Source organism: Pelmatolapia mariae, linkage group LG16_19 (assembly GCF_036321145.2).
Source record: "Pelmatolapia mariae isolate MD_Pm_ZW linkage group LG16_19, Pm_UMD_F_2, whole genome shotgun sequence".
NCBI classification, from domain to species: domain Eukaryota; kingdom Metazoa; phylum Chordata; class Actinopteri; order Cichliformes; family Cichlidae; genus Pelmatolapia; species Pelmatolapia mariae.
Genome location: NC_086241.1, coordinates 14,216,374 through 14,239,426, shown reverse-complemented (window position 1 = coordinate 14,239,426; position 23,053 = coordinate 14,216,374). Strand labels below are relative to the sequence as shown.

Below are 23,053 nucleotides of genomic sequence, written 5' to 3'. Positions count from 1 at the left end.
TAAGTTGAGCCTGCCAAATGGGTTGTTACGATTTATCCCCCTGGCATGAAAAACACGTGTCATGACTTAACAAGGCCTTTCTTTCCTTTGCTTTCCTTTATTTTCTTTCCTTTCTTTTTATTTTGTTACTTTCATGGTGCACTGAAAGTTTCGTTTGATGATCTCTGTTTAAGCAGATATGCACGATTAGAACAGAAGCGCTATACGACTCGTCGTCAAGAAAACTGTTGCAAAAGTGAGGTTCTCCAAAAATTAAAATGGGCTTGGGAGAAAGCCACTTATTTGGGACAATCAGAAAACAAGTCCCTGCCAAAAAGGATTCAGCGATGTAATCCGCTTCTAAAGTTTTTCTTCTTCTTTTTTGAAATGACGTCATTGCTGGCAGTAGCAATTTATTGCATCAAGAAGGGTTCTACTATTAGCAAATAAAAAATGAGTGAAAAAACTGACTGACAAAAGCTGACAAGACTGACTGACTTAACACCATTGTGTGAAGTTAACCCCCACCTGACAAAGGTGTGGACGTATCTCTGTGTGTGTCTTCTGTTGCAGGAACAAAAGGAGACCACAAGAGGAAACTTGGGTCACATGACTATGTGAACTCTGCAAATTTAACCTTTTTTACTTTAAAAAGGTCACCATGGGTGTGTTATTCACTACCTTGTGTTGCTCACAGAAATTACTGTGAGAAAGAGTGTATACAAATGCGCAGCGCTAACATTTACCTTTCTTTTTACAGTAGATGGTTAATCATGTGATTCGATCATGTGATTTATAGCAGGACACATCTTAATGATGTTTTTCTATCACAGGATTACTGAGATTTTGTGTGAAGAAAACTGTAGTTACAGGCTGTGTATTGGTGATTAACTTACACTGTGTTGGAGAAAATATGAGTGTTATAAGGGAGAAGTGAATACAGTGTGACACTGTGTTTGAAACCAGTGTTACTTCTTTTTTACAGCATCTCTGGAATCTGGATGACCAACACCTGACAACCAGGACAAACCGTGTGTTTGGCTAATGTTTGTTTTTCTAAGAGTGCATGTAGAGGATTCAGCAGAAAACAGACAAGTGACATGAGAAAACAAATAAGAGATGCAGTGTTTATGGAATAGTTTAATATGGGGCTCATTAGCTGGCCACTATTGAGCTCACAGTGATAAAAATGAGTGGAGTGACAAACTTAAGGAAAGTCACCGATTAAATTGTGGAATAAATTGGGATGATTCATGATTTGGGACAAATTATGATAATAATAATAGTGATTTAATGACTGGAGAAAACCTGCACATGATATTTGTCTTTTATGCTGAATACTTTATTACTTTATTGGTTGAAAATGTGAAGTTTGATTTAAAGACGTTGTCTTCCAGGATACAGGCTCCAGGTGGAGCTGGGAGTTAGACAAGCTAAATATTTAATTGCCGACTAATGTTTTTACACAGGGTTACAGGTTGGAGTGAAGCTGCTCCAAGGGACAAACCCTGGAGATTGTTTTAGGGAGACTGTGCAACATTCTTGTACATGTCTCGTTGGGGAGTTGACACATGGCGTAAGCCATGTGGCGAGAGGAGTGTCATTTTGATTTGCAGATGTCGTGAGGTGCCATGACGAGAAGGAGTGACTGAGAGGATCGTCCATAAGATGGAAGCTGAGGCCTGGAGAGAGTCTTCAGGAGGATCGGAGATCACCTTCAGCACAGAGAGCTGTGCTACTGAGCTTCCAGGAGATCGTCATGAGGAGACTCTGCACAGCAAAATCTTAAATAAGATAAAAGAGTTTCGATGTTGACATTGAGGAAGACAACTAAGGTGTACGACGTGCTCTGCCTTTAAAATCTTCAGCAACGTTGAATCGTTTGAACCTGAGGGAGCGTGCCAAGCTCCAAAAGTGACAGCGCAGAGGAGGTCCAGCGATGGACTTGTGGTTCTGTGAACAGCACAAATGCCAGGTGACTGTGAAATAACTAACAGCACTTTTTCCACAAGTGAAGCCGTAACTTACTATCCTAAAAGATTAGCTCTAGTTGCTTGTGTTTTACCTCCATGCATGAGATCAGTATGTGCAGCAGCTTAAGCTGTACAATGTTTCAGGATATAGTTTTTCACCTTTTTGACACTGTTAGTTCCACACGAGGTAGATGTCTACTAATGCAGACTAAAATTACATTTCTGTCACCTACAAGACGCTTGTCTTTAATGTTACTGTTACGTCAACCCTTTTTGCCAACAAAGGAAGAGGGCGCTTCTCATGAGTGTAGACAGCGCGTAGAGAGGGGTGTAAGCCGAGGGATGACTTAACAGATGTGCCACTTGGTGAGGGAAAGGTTTGGTTTGTTGATGGTTTGAGTTTTACAACAGCAGAGGGACAGGCTAAAACAGGTTTTACTGTAGTAGACAGTGAGAAAGTTATCTGTGCAGGACACCTAACAGGTTCTATGTCTGCTGAAGCAGCAGAGATAGTAGCTTTAACGGAAGCGTGTAAAGCTGCAGAGAACCGAGATGTGACAATATACACTGATAGCCAGTATGCATTTGCTACAGTACATTTCTTTGTAGTACAGTGGGTGAGACGAGGTGTGACAGCCTCTACAGGGAAACCTGTAGAACACGCCAAACTCTTGCAAAATCTGCTGAAGGCAGAGTTATTATCCAGTAGAATTGCCGTTTGTAAATGTGTAGCACACATGTGAGGGAAAGATCCAGTTGCATTAGGGAATGCTTTTGCAGATAGGATAGCAAGAGAGGCATCTTTAGGAGCACATGGTGTTAACATTTTAGCAATGCAACACCAACAGACGTTGCCTATTATGCGAGGTGCACTGGCAGCCATGCAGGGCCACTCACCTACTGCAGGAAAACAGTTTGATCCAATTTCCTTTACAAAGCTTTTCCTGTGGTGACAACAGGACAGGAGAAGAGTTGTAAATGCGGATAATTTACTAGTTGACTCTAACCCCCACAGGATGCCTACAGTGAGAAGATTTGGGGGGTTGATAGGAGTCATAAAGAAGGGTGTTGACCAGGCTACAGCTTTGAAGTTAGCTGAGAGCCACATGGACAAACAATAAAGTCAACTGATGTGTTTGAATGTCTATGTCTGTATACAGTTGGATTGTAGTGACACATGATTTTTTGAGTATGTTGATTATTCTTGTTTGACTGTTACATTCAGTTGTTTACTTGCAGAAATACATAATGAATCGCACGACAGGAGTAGATGCACCACAAGGCTGGATAACTTGGTTAATGTCTGGTCCTTGGTGACATCTTCTTTTGGAAATATTAATTCCTGTTTTTGGACTGTTGACATTTGATTTGTTTATGTATAGGATGAATTTTACCTTGTATAAGATCACTGTTAACTAAAATGATTCCTAATACATTTGTTAATTATGTACTTTTACAACAATATGAATTGACTGAAATGAATGACATGACAGAAGCCTGTGTATGAATGACGCCTGCACTGAAAATGTTAAGCAAGAGGTGCATGGATAAGAATATACTACATAGGAATAATTTGGAGCATAAAAATCACAAAACAGGAGGGAATGTTAGAGTGGATTGTTAAATGTTTGTCATTTTTATGCTTGCCAACTTTGATGAAAGGGATTCCACTGTCCTTCCCCCCAGATTCTCGGGGTTCTGGGTAGGGGGCTGTAGGTTTGATTACAGACACATCCTATCTGGAAGGTCTGTTTGATGTAAGCTTCCTGCCCAGCAGGAGGTCTCACACACACACACACACACACACATACACACACACACACACACATATACATACAGTGCCTCATCTTTGTAACCAAGGGGGGTTAAGAGGGGAGGTACGTGTTGTAAACTATTGTGTGAACTGTCTCTCAATAAATAGCTGCGAGGGAAGCTGCTCTTTGAAGGACTTTGGGCTGGAGACAGGTTAGGAGCGTGAGCTCCAAGAGCTGGTTCTTGACCAAAGGCCTCCCTTGCGCAAGTAATCGATCGAACACTGTTGCCTTGTTTTCTTTCATGATGAATAAGTCTCTAGAACTAGCGGGGTTTGTGGGAACAGACCCAACAGGAGGTTTTTTTTTAGCCACAATGGATATCCAAGACCTTCCAATTTGAGTAGCATCATCCCCAAAGTCATGTATATGATGAAGAAACCAATTTGGATTGTATAACAGTATCCATAATATTTTATAAAGTCTTCTTATATAAATTATTCTTACCTAAAGACATGCATTTAGTAGGGTTAAGTTAACTGGTAATTCTAAACTGCACATAGGTGTGAACGTGAGTGCGAATGGTGTCCTGTCTCTACGTGTTAGCCCTGTGACAGGCTGGTGGTCTGTTCAACGTGTAGCTATGGTAGCTGGGCTCCAGTCCGATGGATAATGTCAGTAACAAGCTCTTTTTCCATATTAACGCCAGCCTTCTAGTATGGAGTTGTAACTGATTAATCTTAATGGTGGGAGTCCTTGGTCAAGCACAGTGCGGTTATACACTCCGGAGTCTGTAAGTGTCTCTCATAACATTTTTTCCATAGCATATCTGCACTTGCATTTAAATACTTAAGTTAAATGAAGCATAGAGTTTCAATCATCAGGACCCACTGAGTGACCTCCTCTCAGCAACTACAGAGAAGACATGTTCCTGCCCTTCATTCATTATACTATGAATAAAATCATGGAGGCATGAAAAGGCAGGCAGGTCATCTGTAATAATCTATCCACAGTGTATGACAGGAGAAATGTCCTTCAAGAGACAATGAAAAATTTATGTCTCATAACAATGAGACCACACAGCAGAAGCTCCAGTGCCAGATTCAAGACTTACAGTTTGAGCCTTCAGTGAGCATTTTAACAAATATTCAATTTTAGTGGGAGTGAAACAAATACTCTTTAATATATCAAGAAATCTCTGTACGTGTCTGTGTGTGTTACACCCATCTTTAGAATGGGTCTATTGCTGCAGTGTCAGCTGTTAAGGTCATTGTTATCAGAAGTGGTCTCACGTCTTGGTTTGGGGGTTCAATGCATGTTGTAAAGCAATACATGGCTGTCTGAAAAGATATAGTCATCCTAAAATAGTACATCCAAAGTTGGGTACATCCAAAATCTTAGCATTGAGCTAATAAGTAGCCCAGTGCAGTTTTGTAGAATACAAGTGCAGGACACTATACCACAAGGTCACTGGACAGTAACTAGTGCAGGTAAGATTTAAGTGTTTTGAATTGAGCTAAATGAATGAAATTAAGTTACTACTAAAACAGCATCATAAAACAGAGGAACTTGAATATCTAAACCATTTATGCACCGAGGGGTCGGATCGGTGTCACGTACCAATTCGTTTATCTTTGTGGTCTTCAGCGTCTGATTATTCACTGAGCATTCATCCCTGTATGCTGACTCATCTCCTCCTGTGATGAATGCAACAACAGTCAACAGATTTAATTATGGTGTTGGATGGGTGGACTAGTATGCAGCTGTAAGCATAGACGGAGTAGAAGACTGGAATCAGAACACAGTCTTGAGGTGTACCAGCGTTTAGTGTAATGGAGGAAGAGAGGTGAGGGGCCTATTTTGACTCTCTGTGGGCGGTCAGTGAGGAAGTCTTTGATCCAGGTGCAGATGAAGATGAGGAGGCCAAAGTCTCGTAGCAAGCTGATTAGGATATCAGGCATGGTATTGAATGCAGAGCTAAGGTCACATAGCTCCCTATAGTAATAGTTAAGTTTGTGAGAGTGCACGCATATAGTTGAATGTGTGCATGTGTCCCCTATGGAGGACCACAAGAGCCACGCGCATCGAAATAAAGAATTCTGTGCTGAAATAATGAATTGTAGAATAAATTCTCCATTTGTAAATTCATTTTTGAGGTTTTTGAAATGCAGTTTATTAAAGTGCAATTCAAAAATGGTTTTTGAAATGAAGTTTTTAAAAAGCATTTTAAAAATGAGTTTATTAAATTGGAATTCAAAAATGAATTTACAAATGGAGAATTTATTCTACAATTCATTATTTCAGCACAGAATTCTTTATTTTGATGCGCGTGGCTCTTGTGGTCCTCCATAGTCCCCAGCACATGTGTGCCAAGTTGCAGCGTATGTTTTTTCAAGCTTCTATTACTTTTTTATTTACTGAGGATTTAAAAATTTAGAGATGCTAGTTTGGTCACAGCAGCAGCTCAGCTGCCGAGCTGTGTCTCTGTGTGAATTTAATTGTTTGATTCTGGCAGTATCATGAATTTATTTATTTTAATTCTGTGATTTTTGATCACATGGAGTGGCCAAAAGCATGGTGCCACTTAGACAATGAGGTCTATGCCTGGAGGATATTTACTTGTGAGTTTAAACTTTAAAGACTGGAGTTAATGTGAGTTTAAATTGCCGTTAAGGAGCGTTAATGTGGACTATTTGTGGAATTTTATTGTTTGGATCAGCCGTTTATTGTCAGCTTTGGTTTGGTCTTTTTTTCTGTAATGTTTTTCTTGGGCTATGAAGACAGGTTGGTGCAAACATTTTCATTAATGGTGTGCTAAGAGTGCAGCACTGGGATCAGCACTTTCCAAAGACCTGAAGGCTCAACCTGATGGCTGGATAGCTGCCTTAGCAAATAATTTGCTGTCCAGTGGGAAAAGTTTCCCACATCTTACTGCTGATGGCGTGGAGGTCTAATGCCTGGTAGACCCTGCTACAGGAACCCACTTGAAGGGTGAGGGGGATGGGGATGGAGACGCAACCCACCAAACCAGCACAAAGAGTGCTGCTACTGCTAGGCAACCCCATTACCATCCCCAGTTTATTGCATTTCTGTAACCATCCAGCTGAGGTCACAGCTGTTTAAGGGACTTGTTATTATATAAAAGACAGCTGAAATCAGTGAGTCTGTTGCTTCTGTGTTTTAGACACACACTGTTAGACACCCAAATGCACTTTGCTCACTGTAAAAGGTTTGCTGTCTGTACCTAAAATCTGTATGATTCCTGCAATGAGCAACTATTGTCCCCTGTATGTGCTGAAGAGAGAAAGAGAGGATTTTTGCATTCAGGAGACAAACACATTTGAGATGTAACTTTGTGGCTGTGTTGTGTCAAACAGCGTATCGCAGTCGCAAAGTGTTTGCATTCACTGTCTTGCTACAAAAAGTTAATGAACAGTAAGTTCATTGTGCATTGTGCTGTGTTTAAACTGAGCACAAAGTGAAACCGAAAGAAAAGATAATGGAATTTCCCCAGAATCTCGCCAGACCCTTTGTCCTCTCAGAAGACCTCAGCGTTTCTTCATCTACACTCCATGTTTTCATCTCTTAAAGAGTCCCAAAACTTGTACGGGAAAGATGCCAGTTTGGATTCAAAGCTCTGTGTTCTGTGTTTCCTCTGTTGCCCTAAAGAGCTCTAAAGAGACTTTAGTCAGGTTTTAAGTCGTCCACTCCGAATCATAACTCAAAACACTCACATAACTCAACAGTCACCTGTGGCCTAAGTAACAGAGATAATCTAAAACAGAGAGAAAGCTCACAGAGAAACTGTGCTGTGGTAGGCAGTACCTTCACTTCCATAGTTCACACAGACTTCCCCTTCATGCTCTGTCACATTTTTTCTTTACCTTCACTTTCACAGAGTAGCTGCTTTTCGTTTTAATCGTTTAATTTTCACGAACAGCAAAGATTTACTGCAATGGAAAACCTAAAGACTTCATCTTATACCGCTGAGGGTAAGACCCTTGAATCAGTTCTGCACGATGTTTGTTTGTAGGATCTGGTACAGAAGGTGTTCGCAGCATCGACGCAGTTATAAAACTGTTGCTAATGCAGCTGCAGACATTAGTGAAGAAAGGAGCTTTGTAGAGAAGTAAATGAAGCAGCAGTTTGTAACAAGAAACAATACTTACTTGTATCTAAATCCAGCCGGTCACTCAAAAACTTTGACGTTAGAATCGTTACAGTTGACTAAAGGAAAGTTAGACAAAGGCTGAAGCAGCTTCAAAGCAGACAAGGCCCAAAGCTGCCCGCACATGCTTCAGTTTGATCATTTGTCTCCACAAACTCGATCTTATTTAACAGTCCAGAAGAAATCAGAATAATAGATGACAGTTTTTACTGTTTTAATGATCTTTATTGATAATTCAGTGAAAAAATTGTCACACATTTTTCCTTGGAGTGGTACCGTGTGAAATTCTTTGGTGTTTGGGACTTAGGCTGATATGTAGCATAATTCAAAGGCACGGCAGCCATCTATAATTTCTATATGAACTCTGCATAATATACAAGACAAACACCAGGGCCATGTTCCAGAGGGCACGTTTAACAAATGCTAACTTTAAATTCTGAACTGATTATGAATTAACTACATTTTGACTTCCTAAAGAAAAAGTTCATTTTAAATGTTGTTATATCTTTACAATAGCATGAAGCTTGTGAGGGAAATACATATTTTCTAGCTTTGATCTTCATTTAAAAATGTTAACATTTTATTTTATTTCCTCGTGTGCTTTATGCTATAACATTTGTGCCACATCTGCCCTAAATTAACACTAATGATAATTATTTTAATTTTCTCTTATGGTTACTAGATCAATATGTTCAAGCTCTTTAAGCAGAAATCACATTTTAATGCTGAAATCCACATATTGTTGTTTTCCATGAATTTTCAAGTATGCTGTTTTACCAAAACAAAGTAGTATTTTTTTTAGGTTAGAATGCAAATTATAGTTGTTTACTTACAGAATAACTGGTTTTAGTGGTTGGATAATATTTATGAATAATATCAGTGAAGTAAAGCGTGTCTTCTTAAATGTGGGTGTAAAATCATGAATTTAGTTTGTTATTTGTTTGATAATAAAGAATATAAGTTTTAGTTTTACACTGTTTTTTTTTTTTTGACAGATCTCTGAAATATCTCTGTTGTAATATATTTGTTAAGTACTGTAATGCAAACCACCAGGTTATTCCTTTAAATACTTTTTTCTTTCATTATAAAAAACCCAATTAAAAAAACAATCAAACAAAGAAAAAAAAATCAATTTTTTACCCTGAATCATAAACATTTAACTTTTTATCCACAGGAACCAGGTTTCCTGCTGCTCACTTACATATTTTTTTTTCAGATGTTCTCCTGCTGTTTTAGATCATACAGCTCATCTCCTTGCAAATCTCAGTGAGACGGTCTTCAGTTCAGGAAAGTCTTCATTCTGCCGTATAAAAATGACTTCAGGAGGAAATTCTTTGACAGCTGCAGTGTTGCTGGTAAAATATTTATCATACAAACTTACAATAAGCTTTTTAAAAAAATAAAACAATTTTTTTCCTTCTATGTAACTATTTTGTAACCCCCTCAATATTTTCTGACTCACATCTGCATCACTGTGTGAATTACATGCTATAATTTCCTCCTGTACTGTCTATTTTTCATTTAAATTGATGCTGACATCACTATCTTCCTTCTTCACTTATCAGCTCTCATTTTCAGGTTGTTGCACATTTCATTTCATTTCTTTCTTCTTTTCCACCTCCTGCTGCTCTCTGTTAGTCGAGCAATTCTCAGTTTGATGTGTGCTTCTACTTTTAAATGTATTCTTTGTTCTTCTTCTTTGTTTTCAGTTAATCATGATGAAAGTCTTCAGTGTCCTCACTAGCTCGTGTCCTTCAGAAATGTATCAAGTACAAAACCTATGCTGTCAAAAGTGTCCTGCAGGTAAGAGCCAGCTGAATATTAGAGGCTGATTTCACTTTGGTTAATAAATATGAAGTCCTGCTCTTTACTGTCTCTCTATATGTGAAAGTTCAACTTCACACCTTTATAACTCTAAAGGTTTCACAGTTTACATGAGTAACAACGACATGTATTGAAAATAGTCTGGTTTTTTATATTATAACAGGAAATCGAGTCAAGACAGATTGCACAAAGACTGCAAACACTTCCTGTGTGCCCTGCGAGGATGGAACCCACATGGATAAGCCCAGCGGACTCACACAGTGCACTCACTGCTCAATCTGTGACCTAAGTAGGTTTTTATTCATATTTCTTATTTATGAAACTAGTGAAGCTGTTACTGCCGTATAAGAATTAAAAGTGATAGATAGATAGATAGATAGATAGATAGATAGATAGATAGATAGATAGATAGATAGATAGATAGATAGATAATATACCGTACTTTAGATTTTCATCAAAATAAAAGGAAGCATCAATTTCATTGATGTTTTCTATAAATATTTTTTTTCTGAATTAAAATGTCCAATTGTTCAATCTGACAATTATTACAAACTTTTAATATATCAGTAATTTTAAAATAATTGATTAAATGTTGACTACTGTTATAGGGTCTAATTTTAAGCAGGAAAAACACCATAAGTCACTTTTGATGAATGACATCATAATATCACCACAGCAGTGACCTCTCTGCCTCGTTCTTTCCCAATCCCTAGCATCCTGTCTAACATGCGTCTTCTCTACGTGCTCACAGGTTCAGATCTGAAGAAAAAGAGGGCATGCACAACAACATCAGATACAATTTGTGAACCACAGGATGGATTCTACTGTGTTCGCTATGCAGGTGTTCACTGTGTGGAAGCACAAGAACACAAACGCTGTAACCCAGGGGAATACATCAGCCAAGCAGGTTGTATTCTTGTGCTTACGTGTAAATAAACTGGATGGAATAATATTTCTGTTGTACACTTGCAGTGGTTTCTCAATATGGTGTTATTACTTTGTAGTAAAGCTGCTCTCCATCACTCCACCACATGAATGAACTCAGAAAGATCAAATTTAGAAACTGAAACAAGGAAATGTTTTTAGATGTATTTTAAACTGGTTGTCATTAGAAAGTATACTTTATTGATCTCCTTGGGGAAATTCCTCTCTGCATTTAACCCATTCACTCAGTGAAGCAGTGGGCAGCCATTGGGTGCCCGGGGAAGACACATATAATATATATAATAATATATAATTAGACACATATAATTACTCTGATGTCACAGTCACTCACTGATCCATCATGATGTACATGCTGAAAATGGTGTATATTCGTGTTGATGCAGGAACAGCCTTCAGAGACACTGAGTGCTCTGTGTGCAGCTATGGGACATTTTTAGATGGAACTTTAAAGTTTTGCCGGCCACACAGACCGTAAGTGAAGCTTCACAGCAGACACAGACACGTCTGATTTCCTCCAGCACCAGTGATTGTGGCACATCTGTACATTTTCCTGTAAAGTGTCTCTCTGTCCTTCCAGATGTGAATCACTAAACCTTAAGCTGATAAGACCAGGAAATGCTACAACTGATGCTCAGTGTGAAGAACAAGATGAGAATGTGGTTCTTTCTTGGATCATCACTGGCTGCCTGTTACTGATTTTATTAATTGTGATACTTATAGCTTTGTGTCTCTTTAGAAAGAAGATTGGATGTCTAAAACGAGGTGAGAATAACAGAACAATAAAATTGTTATCACAATTTAGATAGAAAATAATATTTTTACACTAATTTTTAAATTGTTTTTCTTTTTGCAAAGGTGAAAAAATAATTGTACACCTAATCAACTTGAGGAAGGTATGTTTGAATATCACAGGAGTGTGGACTGTAACGGATGGCAACACCTGATTTATCAAAGTAATTATGTCTTCTTCTTTTTGTTTTTTTGTTTTTTACTAAGAATGAAGAAAAAGAAACAGAAATAGAACTGAAAACACTGAATGAGAAACCAGGTAAGACGGCCATGAGTTATCCACTCAAACCTTCATTGCCTGATGTCTCTGCAAACGTACAAGAGGTTTGCTATTTAACTGAATATCTTTCTCTCCTCAGTGTGAAAATATATGAAGATTAACAGAGGAGACCCCACCTGCATGATGCACCTAGTCGCAGTTTTTTCCTCCACCAGCTCTTTTTGTCTTGCTGACATTAAGAAGGAGGTGATTTTTACCCGACCACTCCACAAAGTTCCCCGACAGCTCCCTATACTCCGACTCCTGCTCACCCTTAACCCGCCCATTCACTATAGTGACATCAGAGAACTTCTGCAGGTGGCATGATTCACTGTTGCACTGGAAATCTGAGGTGTATAAAGTGAACATGAATGGAGACTGGACTGTCCCGTGGTGCCCAAGTATTACTAACCACCACATCACACATGGTGCCTAACATCTATAGAAACTGAGGCCTCTCTGATAATGGATGCTGTAATGTACAGGAATAAACGTACTGTATAAAGCAGATGTAAATGGAAAAAGCTGCATTTATACATGTCAGCTAGGAAAGCTTCTAGTCCTCCTCAGTCTGTTCAGTGGTGTGAAAGCAGAAAGTAAAAACATACTCAAGTATCATACCAAAAACATACCAAAGAAAGGCAAATAAATGATATTTTATTAGGTCAAAGTATATTTCAGTGTGGATGATAGAAAATGGATAGGTTTTTTCAGATAACAGCTAAAATCAGATGAAGGTGATATAGTGCATTAGTAACAGGAGCTTTACATCATCACATACATTTGAATTCATGTGCACTGTTTCGGTGTGATGCTGCTGTGACTGAGCTTTTTGAGTGACAGCAAAATATCATACCACAATCTAAAGAAGCTGAAGAAAATACTTTTTTATATTTTATTTGTGTAATTCTGCGCAATAAAGGTTTAATTTTTATATTATACAGTTTATTTCCTCTTATTTTGGAGCACAAAGCAGATTCCTGTCATTAACCATACAGCTAAAGTCACATCAGTTTAAGGAACTTGTTATTACATTAAAAAAGCAACTGACATCAGTGGGTGTAATGTTTCTGTACTTCATGGCATTACTGTTAGGCACACAAGCTTTCCATTATGGGGTGATCTCTGTTCAGAAATGAATAGTAAGGTTTGAAAGGGTTGACATAAGCATCAGCAATACACTGCATGTGTGTGTGTGTGTGTGTGTGTGTGTGTGTGTGTGTGTGTGTGTGTGTGTGTGTGTGTGTGTGTGTGTGTGTGTGTGTGTGTGTATTCTGCCATTAGACATATGTTTACACTAAGCAAAACAAAGTGAAACTGAAGACAAGAGTTCAGAATTACCCAACCCGACAGACTTCTGTTTTTCTTCATCTATACTAAATGTTTTCATTTCTAAGAGTACCACTATACATGAGAAAAGCATCTGTTTGCTCTGTGAAGAAATTTTAAAGAGTTAAAGCTCATTTAAAGTTCATTAAGACTCTCAGAATTAGTCTGCTCCAACTCATCATAGTGTATGACAGCCACTTTTACCTCACAGAGGTCATATAAAACTGAAAGAACACTGCACTAAGAAAATATGGAGGTCTACGAGTCCCAAAATGAATTAAATAAACATATGCTTAAACATTCAATCAAATGTGGCGTTAATCAATTAAAATTGGACCTAAAGAAATAATTGATTAGATGTTTCAAATGAAATGAATTGATGTTTGATTATTTATACATTTAACTGACTAATTATTTCTCATATTAATTAACTAAATCAATTATTTATCACCGTTGCTTCACAATAAGAATGTCTGGGGTTTATAAACACCACGTGGCCGGGTCCAGTGTTTGCGTGGGTTCTCTCCAGGTACTCCCACTTCCTCCCACTGTCATTCAGTTAGTAGGGTTAGGTTAATTGGTCATTTTAAATTGCCCATAGATGTGAATGTGAGTGTGAATAGTTGTTTGGGTCATGAAACAAGCAGCTTGTCCAAAGTGTACCTTGCCTCTGGCTCTATTACCCACCCACCGCTCACGACTCCCACCCACTGCTCCTCCATAAGAAACCGCCCATATGATGTCATGACGGACTGCGCGTTTGTTCTGCGCACTTTCGCTTTCTCCCTGAAGCTGAGCCGTTGTTTTTAAGCGCTTAATTTTCAGGAAACGGCAAATGTTTACTTTCTGCAGACTTCGTCTTATACCGCTGACGGTAAGTTCCTTAGATCACTTCTACAGACTGTTTGGTTACAGGGTGTTAAACGAAGCAGCGATTCGGTTGTTTGTAATGCGGCTGCGGACCTTAATAGAGAAAGCAGGTCCGTAGAAAGTGAACGGTGAATAAAACAGTAACTAAAGCCCTGTTCAAGCAATGCTCTGTAACAAGAAACAATACAGACTTTTATCTAAACCAAACTGATCTCTGCAAAAACTTTGTAGGCTACATTTAAGTTATAATTATTAGATTTAATAGTCTGGTATTGATGACAAAAGGAAAGTTAATTGCACTGTGTCTTCGTGGATCTAGAGAAAGTATATGATGGGTGCCAAGAGAAGAGAAATATGTGTACTGAGAGTAGGGAGAAGGTGGAAGCGAGCCTGAAAAGGTGGAGGTATGCTCTGGAGACAGAATATATGTGAGCATGACAGGTGAGGAAGGTGGGAAAGTGAGCATAGAGATAGTGAAGGTAGATGAGTTTAATTACCTGGAGTCAAATATCCAAAGCAATGTACAGTGCACAAGAAAGGTGATGAAGCCGGTGCAGGCAGGTTGGAGATGAGTGTTAGGTGTGATTTGTGACAGAAAGATAATAGCAAAAGATTCACATTCACCTAACTTCATTCGTCCCATGGGTGCTGTTGAGAGTGAGAGTGATAATGAAGGTATACAAGATGGTAGTGAGACCTGCTATAATGTATGGTTTGGAGATGGTGGTACTGACAAAACGACAGGAGACTGAGCTGGAGAGTTGAAGATGCTAATATTGTTATTAGGAGGGAGAAAAGAGTACATCAGAGGGTCCGCTTTGAAAGACAAAGTTAGAGAGGCAGAGCTGAGGATATGTGCAAAGGAGAGAAACTAGATGTACTGAACAAAGGATGTTGAATATAAAGCTGCCAGGGAGGAGGAGAAGAGGAAGACCTCAGAGAAGATTCATGGATGTAGCAGGAGGACATGCGGAGGGTTGGTGTGTCAGAGGAGGATACAAGGGACTGGAAAGGGAGCAGCTGAAAGAAGGTGGTGACTTGCTGTAATAAAGTCAAGACCATTCCTTTGAACAATTTTCCATAAAAGTGTAGTTCTTCAGTGGTCTCTGCATATTATATGAGTCAAACAACAGGGCCCTGTTCTGAAATGATGAAATCTGAGATGACAAACTCTGAGTTTTGACTTCCTTAAGAGTTGATTAAAATTAGTTCAATTAAGTGAGCTGTATGTAATGAGTGAAAGCATTCCATCATCAGGCAAATAAAGAGCTGAGCCCTCACTTTAATCTCATGGACCAAGAAAGTTGAATGCTTATGGTAAATGCTTTCATGCAGAGGAACTTGCTGACAACCAGACAGCTGCCTATCAGTGTTGGAAAGATCTATCCTATAGATTTTGTAGTGAATCCACAATATATGGTAGTCACTGTCTCTGTTCTTACAGGCTGTAAACAAAAGAGCTCACCTTAACAAAGCTGCAGGTGCAACAGGAAGTGAAGACTTTGTCAAAGAAAATCTGCAGGTAAGTTCCTGCCATAAACCCGCTTCCTGTAATACGGACCAGGGAACCAGAAACAACAATTTTATTTTATTTCCTCTTGTTCTTTATGCTACAACTTTACTTTATACTCACTCACCCCAATATGTTGTTCCTTTAAATATTTTTTTTCTTTAACCTCCTAGGACCTGGCATCCACATATGTGGACATCACATTTTGGGTTGTCTAGACCACAGTACTAAATTTTGCTCTAGAAGGGCCTGATATCCACTTACGAGGACATTATGCTGCCATTGTTCTATCAAAATTAAAAACAAATGTCCTCATATGTGCATATGAGGCCCTTGTAGGGCAAAATCAGGTAAAAAGATCATTCTTTGTTTTTACATCCATCAGGTCCCATTCAGCCCAAATAGCAAGAGAAATTAAAAATGCATGCCATGAAAGAGTTCAGGTCTTAGGAGGTTAATTATGATAAACAAACAAGAAGATACTACTTTTTAACCTGTACCGTAAGGTTTTAATATCCACAGGAACCAGGTTTCCTGCTGCTCACTTACATATTTTTTTCAGATGTTCTCCTGCTGTTTTAGATCATACAGCTCATCTCCTTGCAAATCTCAGTGAGACGGTCTTCAGTTCAGGAAATTCTTCATTCTGCTGTATAAAATGACTTCAGGAGGAAATTCTTTGACAGCTGCAGTGTTGCTGGTAAAATATTTTTCATACAAACTTACAAAAAGCTTCTTTTTTAAAAATGTAACTAATTCATACTTAATATTTTTCCTTCTCTGCAACTGTTTAACCCCCTCAATATTTTCTGAATCACTTCTGCATGTGTGTGTGTAATTCACCTTGTGAATTACATGATATAATTTCCCATACTGTCTACTTTTCCTTTAAATTGATATCATAATCCTCACTATCTTCCTTCTTCACTGATCGGCTCTCATTTTCAGGTTGTTGTGCATTTCATTTCATATCTTTCTTCTTTTCCACCTCCTGCTGCTCTCTGTTAGTTCTCAGTTTGAAGTGTGGTTCTACTTTTAAATGTATTCCTTTTTCTTTGTTTTCAGTTAATCATGATGAAAGTCTTCAGTGTCCTCACTCTCTCGTGTCCTTCAACAATGTATCAAGTAAAAGACCTATGCTGTCCAAAGTGTCCTGCAGGTAAGATCCAGCTGAATGTTGGAGGCTGATTTCACTTTGGTTATGGAGTCCTGCTCTTTACTGTCTCTCTATATGTAAAAGTTCAACTTCACACCTTTATAACTCTAAAGATTTCACAGTTTACATAAAACGACATGTATTGAAAATAGTCTGCCGTTTTTTATTTTAACAGGAAATCGAGTCAAGACAGATTGCACAGAGACTGCAAACACTTCCTGTGTGGCCTGCGAGGGTGGAACCCACATGGATAAGCCCAGTGGACTCAAACAATGCACTCACTGCACAATCTGTGACCTAAGTAGGTTTTTATTTATGAAACTAGGGAAGCTGTTATTGCATGTTCTGCTGTTAATGTGATGTAAGAATTAAGACAGTTAAAGATGGTACGACGTTCCTATTGTGAATCTGCAGAGCGTCTCTTTGACGAGGGCTTTGATTTGACATTGATTTAAAACATGTATGACTGCATGTAAACAAATGTGTTAAACATGTCATCAAACTGGCGACATGTTTTACACATTAAGTAATTATGCCTCAAGATATTCCACATGAGCTCATAATCAGCTCTCACGCTCTGCAATATGATGTTGCCTCCACTTAACCTTTAGATTTCCATCTAAATAAAATGAAGCATCATTTCATTGATGTTTTCTATAAATGTATTATTTTAATTAACATGTCAAATCATCCAATCTGTCAATTATTACAAATTTTAGTAAATCAGTCAAAATAATTTTAAGTAACTTTTGATGAATGACATCATAATGTCACTACAGCAGTGACCCCTCTGGCTCATTCTTCACCAATCCCTAGCATCCTCTTCTCTCACACCAATCTCTCCATCTCTTTCTTCACCTCATCCATGAATCTTGTCTATGCTCTTCATTTCCTCCTACCTGACACCTCCATCTTCAACATCCTATGTCCAGTGTATATTCCCTATCCCTCCCTGCACGTGTAGAAACCATCTCGGCCTTGTCTCTGTAACATTTGTCCTCTCTACATGCTCACAGGTTTTGGTCTGAAGGAGAACAGGACATGCACATCAACATTAGATACAATTTGTAAACCAGAGGATGGATTCTACTGTGTTCACTATGCAGGTGTTCACTGTGAGACAGCACATGAACACAAACGCTGTAACCCAGGGGAATACATCAGCCAAGCAGGTTGGTTTCTTATGCTTGTAGTGTAAATAACCTGGATGAAATAATCTGTTTTTTACTTGCAGTGGTTTCTGAATGAGGTGTTATGAACTTTATAGTAAAGCTTAGAAGGATCATATTTGTATTTTTAAACAATTCTAAGTCAGACTCAAAGGTGGAGTCACCTGACACGTGTAATTACTCTGATGTCACAGTCACTCACTGATCCTTCATGATGTACATGCTGAAAACGGTGTAAACATTGTGTTTGCGCAGGAACAGCCTTCAGAGACACTGAGTGCTCTGACTGCAGCAATGGGACATTTTCAGATGGAACTTTAAAGTTTTGTCGGCCACACAGATCGTAAGTGAAGCTTCACAGCAGACACAGACACGTCTGATTTCCTCCAGCAGCAGTGAGTGTGGCACATCTGTACATTTTCCTGTAAAGTGTTTCTCTGTCCTTCCAGATGTGAATCACTGATAAGACCAGGAAATGCTACAACTGATGCTCAGTGTGAAGAACAAGATGTTTATAATGTGATCCGTCGTTGGATCATCACTGGCTGCTCGTTACTGATTTTAGTTATTATCATACTTATAGCTTTTTGTGTCATCAAAAAAAAGTCCACGTGTCTAAACAGAGGTGAGAATAACAGAGAACAAAGAAAATGTTATACTGATTTGGATGAATGATAATATTTTCACACTATTTTTTTTTGGTTTGTTTTTGTAAAGATGAAAAAACAAGTGTGCGCCTCACCAAAGTAAAGAAGGTATGTTTGAGCATCACTGGAGTTTGGACGGTAACAGATGACAACAGCTGATTTATCAATTTATGTTTATGTCATTTTTTAAAACTTTTTTTTTTAAAGACTAAGAATGAAGAAGGAAGAACAGAAGTAGAGGCACTGAGAAATCACCTACAAACACCAGGTAAGAGACTGAGACTGTGGAGATTGTGACATCTGTACAAATGTACAAGAGATTTAATCATGTTTCTCTCCTCAGAGTGAAACGATTTAAAGGTTTACAGAAGAAAGTTTGCCTGCAGACCTGCTGTAACTCCAGCTGGATGCTGGGACATTGTGTTCGCAGTGAACAGAAAACTGCAAACTTTCGTGAATCACTCCTGTCCGGACTATTACCTGGAAACTGGACGTTATCTGAAGACAAACTGCTAGAATTGAAGATTCATAATCTTTACTGCATCATGATGAACACATGGCTGGTATCACGGGAATAGTTTGGAGTATCTTCTAAATCTTTCCAGCGTTTTTCTAAAGAATTTCTTTAAAAAAAAGAATTTTATTAAAAAAGTTTTGAACTTTAAAAAGTATAATGATGATGCTAACTTATGATTCAATTGAAATTGTATGTCACAATAATTTATGTAGTATATTATTAATATATATTATAATAATATGGCATAGTAAAGTATATAAGGTCTCAAAGTCCAGTCGGGTCTTTCTACATCAGAAAAATTTGATTTTATTTTTTGGATTTTTTTTATCTAAACATGGTTTTTAATGGAGTGTTGGATAAGTTCACATGTTGCTCTTTCAAGTGAAAGTACACATGTTTTGTTTTTGGTTTTTTCATCCCAGATGTGTAACCTCAGTTTCAACAAAGTCGGGACACTGTGTAAAATGTGCATTTAAAAATAAAGAATGCAATGATTTTCACATTTTATAAACCCAAATTTTATTCACATTAAAATGCAGAAAATATACCAAGTGCTTAAACTGAGTTGTTTATCATTTAATGAAAAATACTTGCTCATTTAGAATTTTATACCAGCACGTCTCCAAAAAGTTGGGAAGGAGGGAAACAAAAGGCTGACAGACAAGAACGGGACAATATTCCTCTCCCAAAGGTCCGACAGCTGGTCTCCTCAGTTCCCAAATCTTTATGGACTGTTGTTTAAAGAAGAGCGACTGAGACTTCTTGATTAGATTAGAAGATGTCTGCTCATACTGAGAAACTGACAACTCTGCAGGCTCATGTGTTTGGGACTTGTCAGTCACAGGGTAGCCACTCCTCTTAAGAATACCATATGTTTGTCTCTACAGTATCCATCATGGTTAACTACATATATTAAATGCAATAAAACCATGATCCAATTTTGAAATTGATTACTGAGGTCATAGTATAAGTGAGCAGTAAGGTCATTTTCCCAAAGATTTCTGTACAATTTGATTTCATTGTGCAAAGTATCCCCCTGCTGGCCATTGTAAGGAATGCATATTTAAGACACTGCATTAGGCTTGACTTTTAAGAGACACTGAGCCCACTCAGTCATTTTTATCCACTTAAATGGTGTGTGCCTGACTGATTTTACCTCCAGTGGGCCAAGTTTTCATGGTATAAAGTCACGGTCCAAATAGTCCTGCAGACTCTAGTGTTTGTTTTGTCATCTCAGATTATGTGACCTTACACAGCAATTAGGAAAACTTTGTGCTTATCCACTGACTGTGGCATATACTTTTGCTGATGCTAGCACACCTGCAAATTATTATTAAAACTGGAAATTAATAATGAAAATATCTGCTCATCTGCCACTTTATTGGCCCGATCATTTCAGTCACATGACAGCAACTCAGTTCATTTAGACAGGGTCAAGATGACCTGCTGAAGTTCAAACTGAGGATCATTTAAATGCCACACTCTACCTGAGTATTGTTGCTTACCATCCTTATCTTACACCGTCTTACTTGCTGTTGTTGTCCATGTCACAAAGCTCAGATCATCTAAAAATGGCTTCTTGAACATGACAACAAGTTCACTGTAACTCAAATGGCATGTGGAGTCACCAGAGTTCAGTCAAATTGAGCATCTTTGGTATGTGGTGGAACAGGACATTCACATCACGCATGTGCAGCTGTGTGATGCTATCTAAAATGCCCTTTGTTGTAATGCCACAAAGGATTAAAGCAATTCTGAAGGCAAAAGGGGTCAAACCGGTACTAGGTACTGTGTACTTAATAAAATAACCTGTGAGTGTATAAATTTAACAAAAAAAATTACACTGCTATCTTTTGACCACTGATGGCGCTGTGGAGCAAAGGTTTTATGAGCGGGTCCACGTTCATGTGAAGGGCACACTGTGGCCAAGTGAACAGCAGAAATGTGCATAAACTACTTACGGTAGGACGTTTTGCCAAAGTAGGATGGTTTGTTAGAACACCAGTGGATGCTGGCTTTCTCACTGAACTCAGGTACCAGGTACATGTGGATGCAAACATGCCTCCATATATTACATATATACATTTTTTTAATTAGACCTCATGAAAATGTACCCAGAAAATGGAAATAGGAACATTTATTTAAAAACAAACAAACAACAACAACGTGCTAATTAAAGTAAGCTGCGCGCTCGGTTTTCACATTGTCAGCATCTTTCTTTGTCTTAATTCAGGGTCTCTTTGATTTTAAAGTGAGAAAAGCAGTAAATCAACATCTTTGACAGGCTGGAGGCAGAAAACACTCATCATTTGATTTTCCTTTCAACAGTCTGATCATAACTGAATAAAGTGAAAGCATGGTAAAAAGAATAAAGCTTCAGCACTTAAATTCCAGCATGATATCTCTCACGCTGTATAGCCTTGAAACATAAACAGAGGGGGTGAGTGTGAGCAGCTGTCTCCATGTAAGGATATGTAGCACTGGGAGCTGATGTGTTTGTAAAGCTGCTATTTAGAGAGAATCTGCTGTGACTCTGGCATTGAATCCGTCTGATCAGGTGGATAAATGGCTTATTTCAGCTTTTTCTATTTATTCTAAACCTCTTAAGTCTCCAGACCTGTCCTGGAGACCTTGCTGATCTCCAGCTGCCAGCAAACAATCATCTGAACATCTCTCTCTCTCTCTCTCCAGTGACGCCTGCGTCTCTAGCGCTCGTTCGCAAACGAGCAGCCCCTCCATTTTTTGATGTTTTCTGATATGGGATAAGTCCCGCTGAGATGGGTGTGTCAGGTTTACCATCTGTAGAAATTGCTTAAAATTCCTGTAGGTCTCTAATCGCAGCTTGGAGTTTACTTTCTCTTTCCCGTCGCCTCGGTAAGCAGCCTACATTTTATTTTAAATTTACCGGAGATTTAAAGGGTTGCACTGCACGCTATACCGACTAATAGACCGTATAAATTAGTCTTCTAGTTACTTTTGCTCTTTTTCTTTACAGTTAATGTGAATTTTAGAAGATGTTTAGATGTTCTCTTTGGTGTTAAAAAAAAGTCGTTTTTTGACTTCTTTCAGAAAAGAAAAAGGTGTTCCATCTCTGTAGTACTCCACTTAACATGACAGCTAAAATTAATTTTCATTAAACGCTTATATATATTATATTGCATGTTTATTTCCAGTGCACTTCTGCAAAGACTGCCTGGTTATCTCTGCTTTTTGTTTACAGAGCTTTATCTCTGATTCACCATAAAATATGAAATTACGTTTTAAAGGTTATAATTAGGCCTGTGTCTGAAATCAGTCTTCACATGTATTTCTAAACTTCTAAATGTGTATAAAGTAGCTAGATTTTTATTTTTGTGTGCCTGTGTGTGGCTTTTCTGCCATTGTCTGCCTCAAGCTAAGTTTGAGGCAGACAATGTGTTTAAATAAAGGATTTAACAATACAATTAAGCACTGGCACAGGACACTTTGTTAGGTATAATCTGTATAATGTATAATCTAATAAAATTAAACAGGACTGTTCTGCCAGAGTCCACGTTTCTGATTTACTTTTTGTTTTATTTTTTTTGGTCATGTTGACATTGAAATGTTAATAAAGTAAGTGGAGCATTCAGAGTGCATTGAGCAGCCTTCAGTGCAAACGTAGTGTGGTAACAGAGAAGAGAGGTGACTTTGAGCATGGCATGGTTGTTGTTGACAGGATCTGAGTGTTTAAAAAACTGTTGACTGGAATTTTCCTGCACAAAATTGGATAATAGAAGACCGGAAAAACATTGCCTGATCTGATGAGTTTATTCCTGCTGCAGCATTTAGATGTGATGCTATCAGTTAAATATGGAGCAAAATCTTGTGAGGATTGTTTTTACCGCCTTGTTGAATCCATGCCGTGAAGAATTAAGTCAGTCCTGAAGGTAAAAGAGGGCCTGACTCAGTACTAGCAAGGTGTATGAAGTAGCGTGTAAATACAGTATGAATTTAATAGAATAAAACCGTTCAGTGTGCCCTCTGGGACACGATAGAGCAGAAGCATTAAACCAAATAAGTTACATTCCATCTCTGTGCAACATCAACATCAGCACCCCCGCCCACAGATTTGATTTTTATCTTGTCTTTTTTTGCATTTGAAATTCTTGACATGAAATAGTCTGGAAGCCCCTCCTGCAGACTGAA

At 38.4% G+C, this 23,053-nt stretch overlaps 2 protein-coding genes across 4 annotated transcripts; both read left to right on the top strand.

The window, feature by feature from the left end:
• The first annotated feature begins 7,592 nt into the window (after positions 1–7,592).
• On the top strand, positions 7,593–12,559 carry LOC134645841 (tumor necrosis factor receptor superfamily member 14-like). 2 transcript variants are annotated; one of them, XM_063499450.1, is made up of 10 exons: positions 7,593–7,695; positions 9,088–9,226; positions 9,581–9,674; positions 9,859–9,984; positions 10,447–10,602; positions 11,024–11,111; positions 11,218–11,402; positions 11,496–11,533; positions 11,637–11,688; positions 11,789–12,559. In XM_063499450.1, exons 2-10 carry the CDS (start codon positions 9,185–9,187, stop codon positions 11,791–11,793), a joined length of 786 nt encoding a protein of 261 aa, XP_063355520.1. In that variant the 5' UTR covers positions 7,593–7,695; positions 9,088–9,184; the 3' UTR covers positions 11,794–12,559. The 2 variants fall into 2 exon arrangements, with proteins under 2 accessions (XP_063355520.1, XP_063355518.1); XM_063499448.1 differs by having other exon boundaries at positions 7,655–7,695; positions 9,108–9,226.
• A 1,228-nt stretch (positions 12,560–13,787) lies between these two features.
• Positions 13,788–19,439, top strand: LOC134645625 (tumor necrosis factor receptor superfamily member 14-like). 2 transcript variants are annotated; one of them, XM_063499134.1, is made up of 11 exons: positions 13,788–13,891; positions 15,332–15,409; positions 15,980–16,097; positions 16,463–16,556; positions 16,729–16,854; positions 17,570–17,725; positions 17,978–18,065; positions 18,172–18,347; positions 18,440–18,477; positions 18,577–18,637; positions 18,713–19,439. In XM_063499134.1, the coding sequence occupies exons 3-11, from the start codon at positions 16,056–16,058 to the stop codon at positions 18,715–18,717; spliced, it is 786 nt and encodes a 261-aa protein (XP_063355204.1). In that variant the 5' UTR covers positions 13,788–13,891; positions 15,332–15,409; positions 15,980–16,055; the 3' UTR covers positions 18,718–19,439. The 2 variants fall into 2 exon arrangements, with proteins under 2 accessions (XP_063355204.1, XP_063355205.1); XM_063499135.1 differs by having other exon boundaries at positions 15,960–16,097.
• Positions 19,440–23,053: the final 3,614 nt, after the last annotated feature.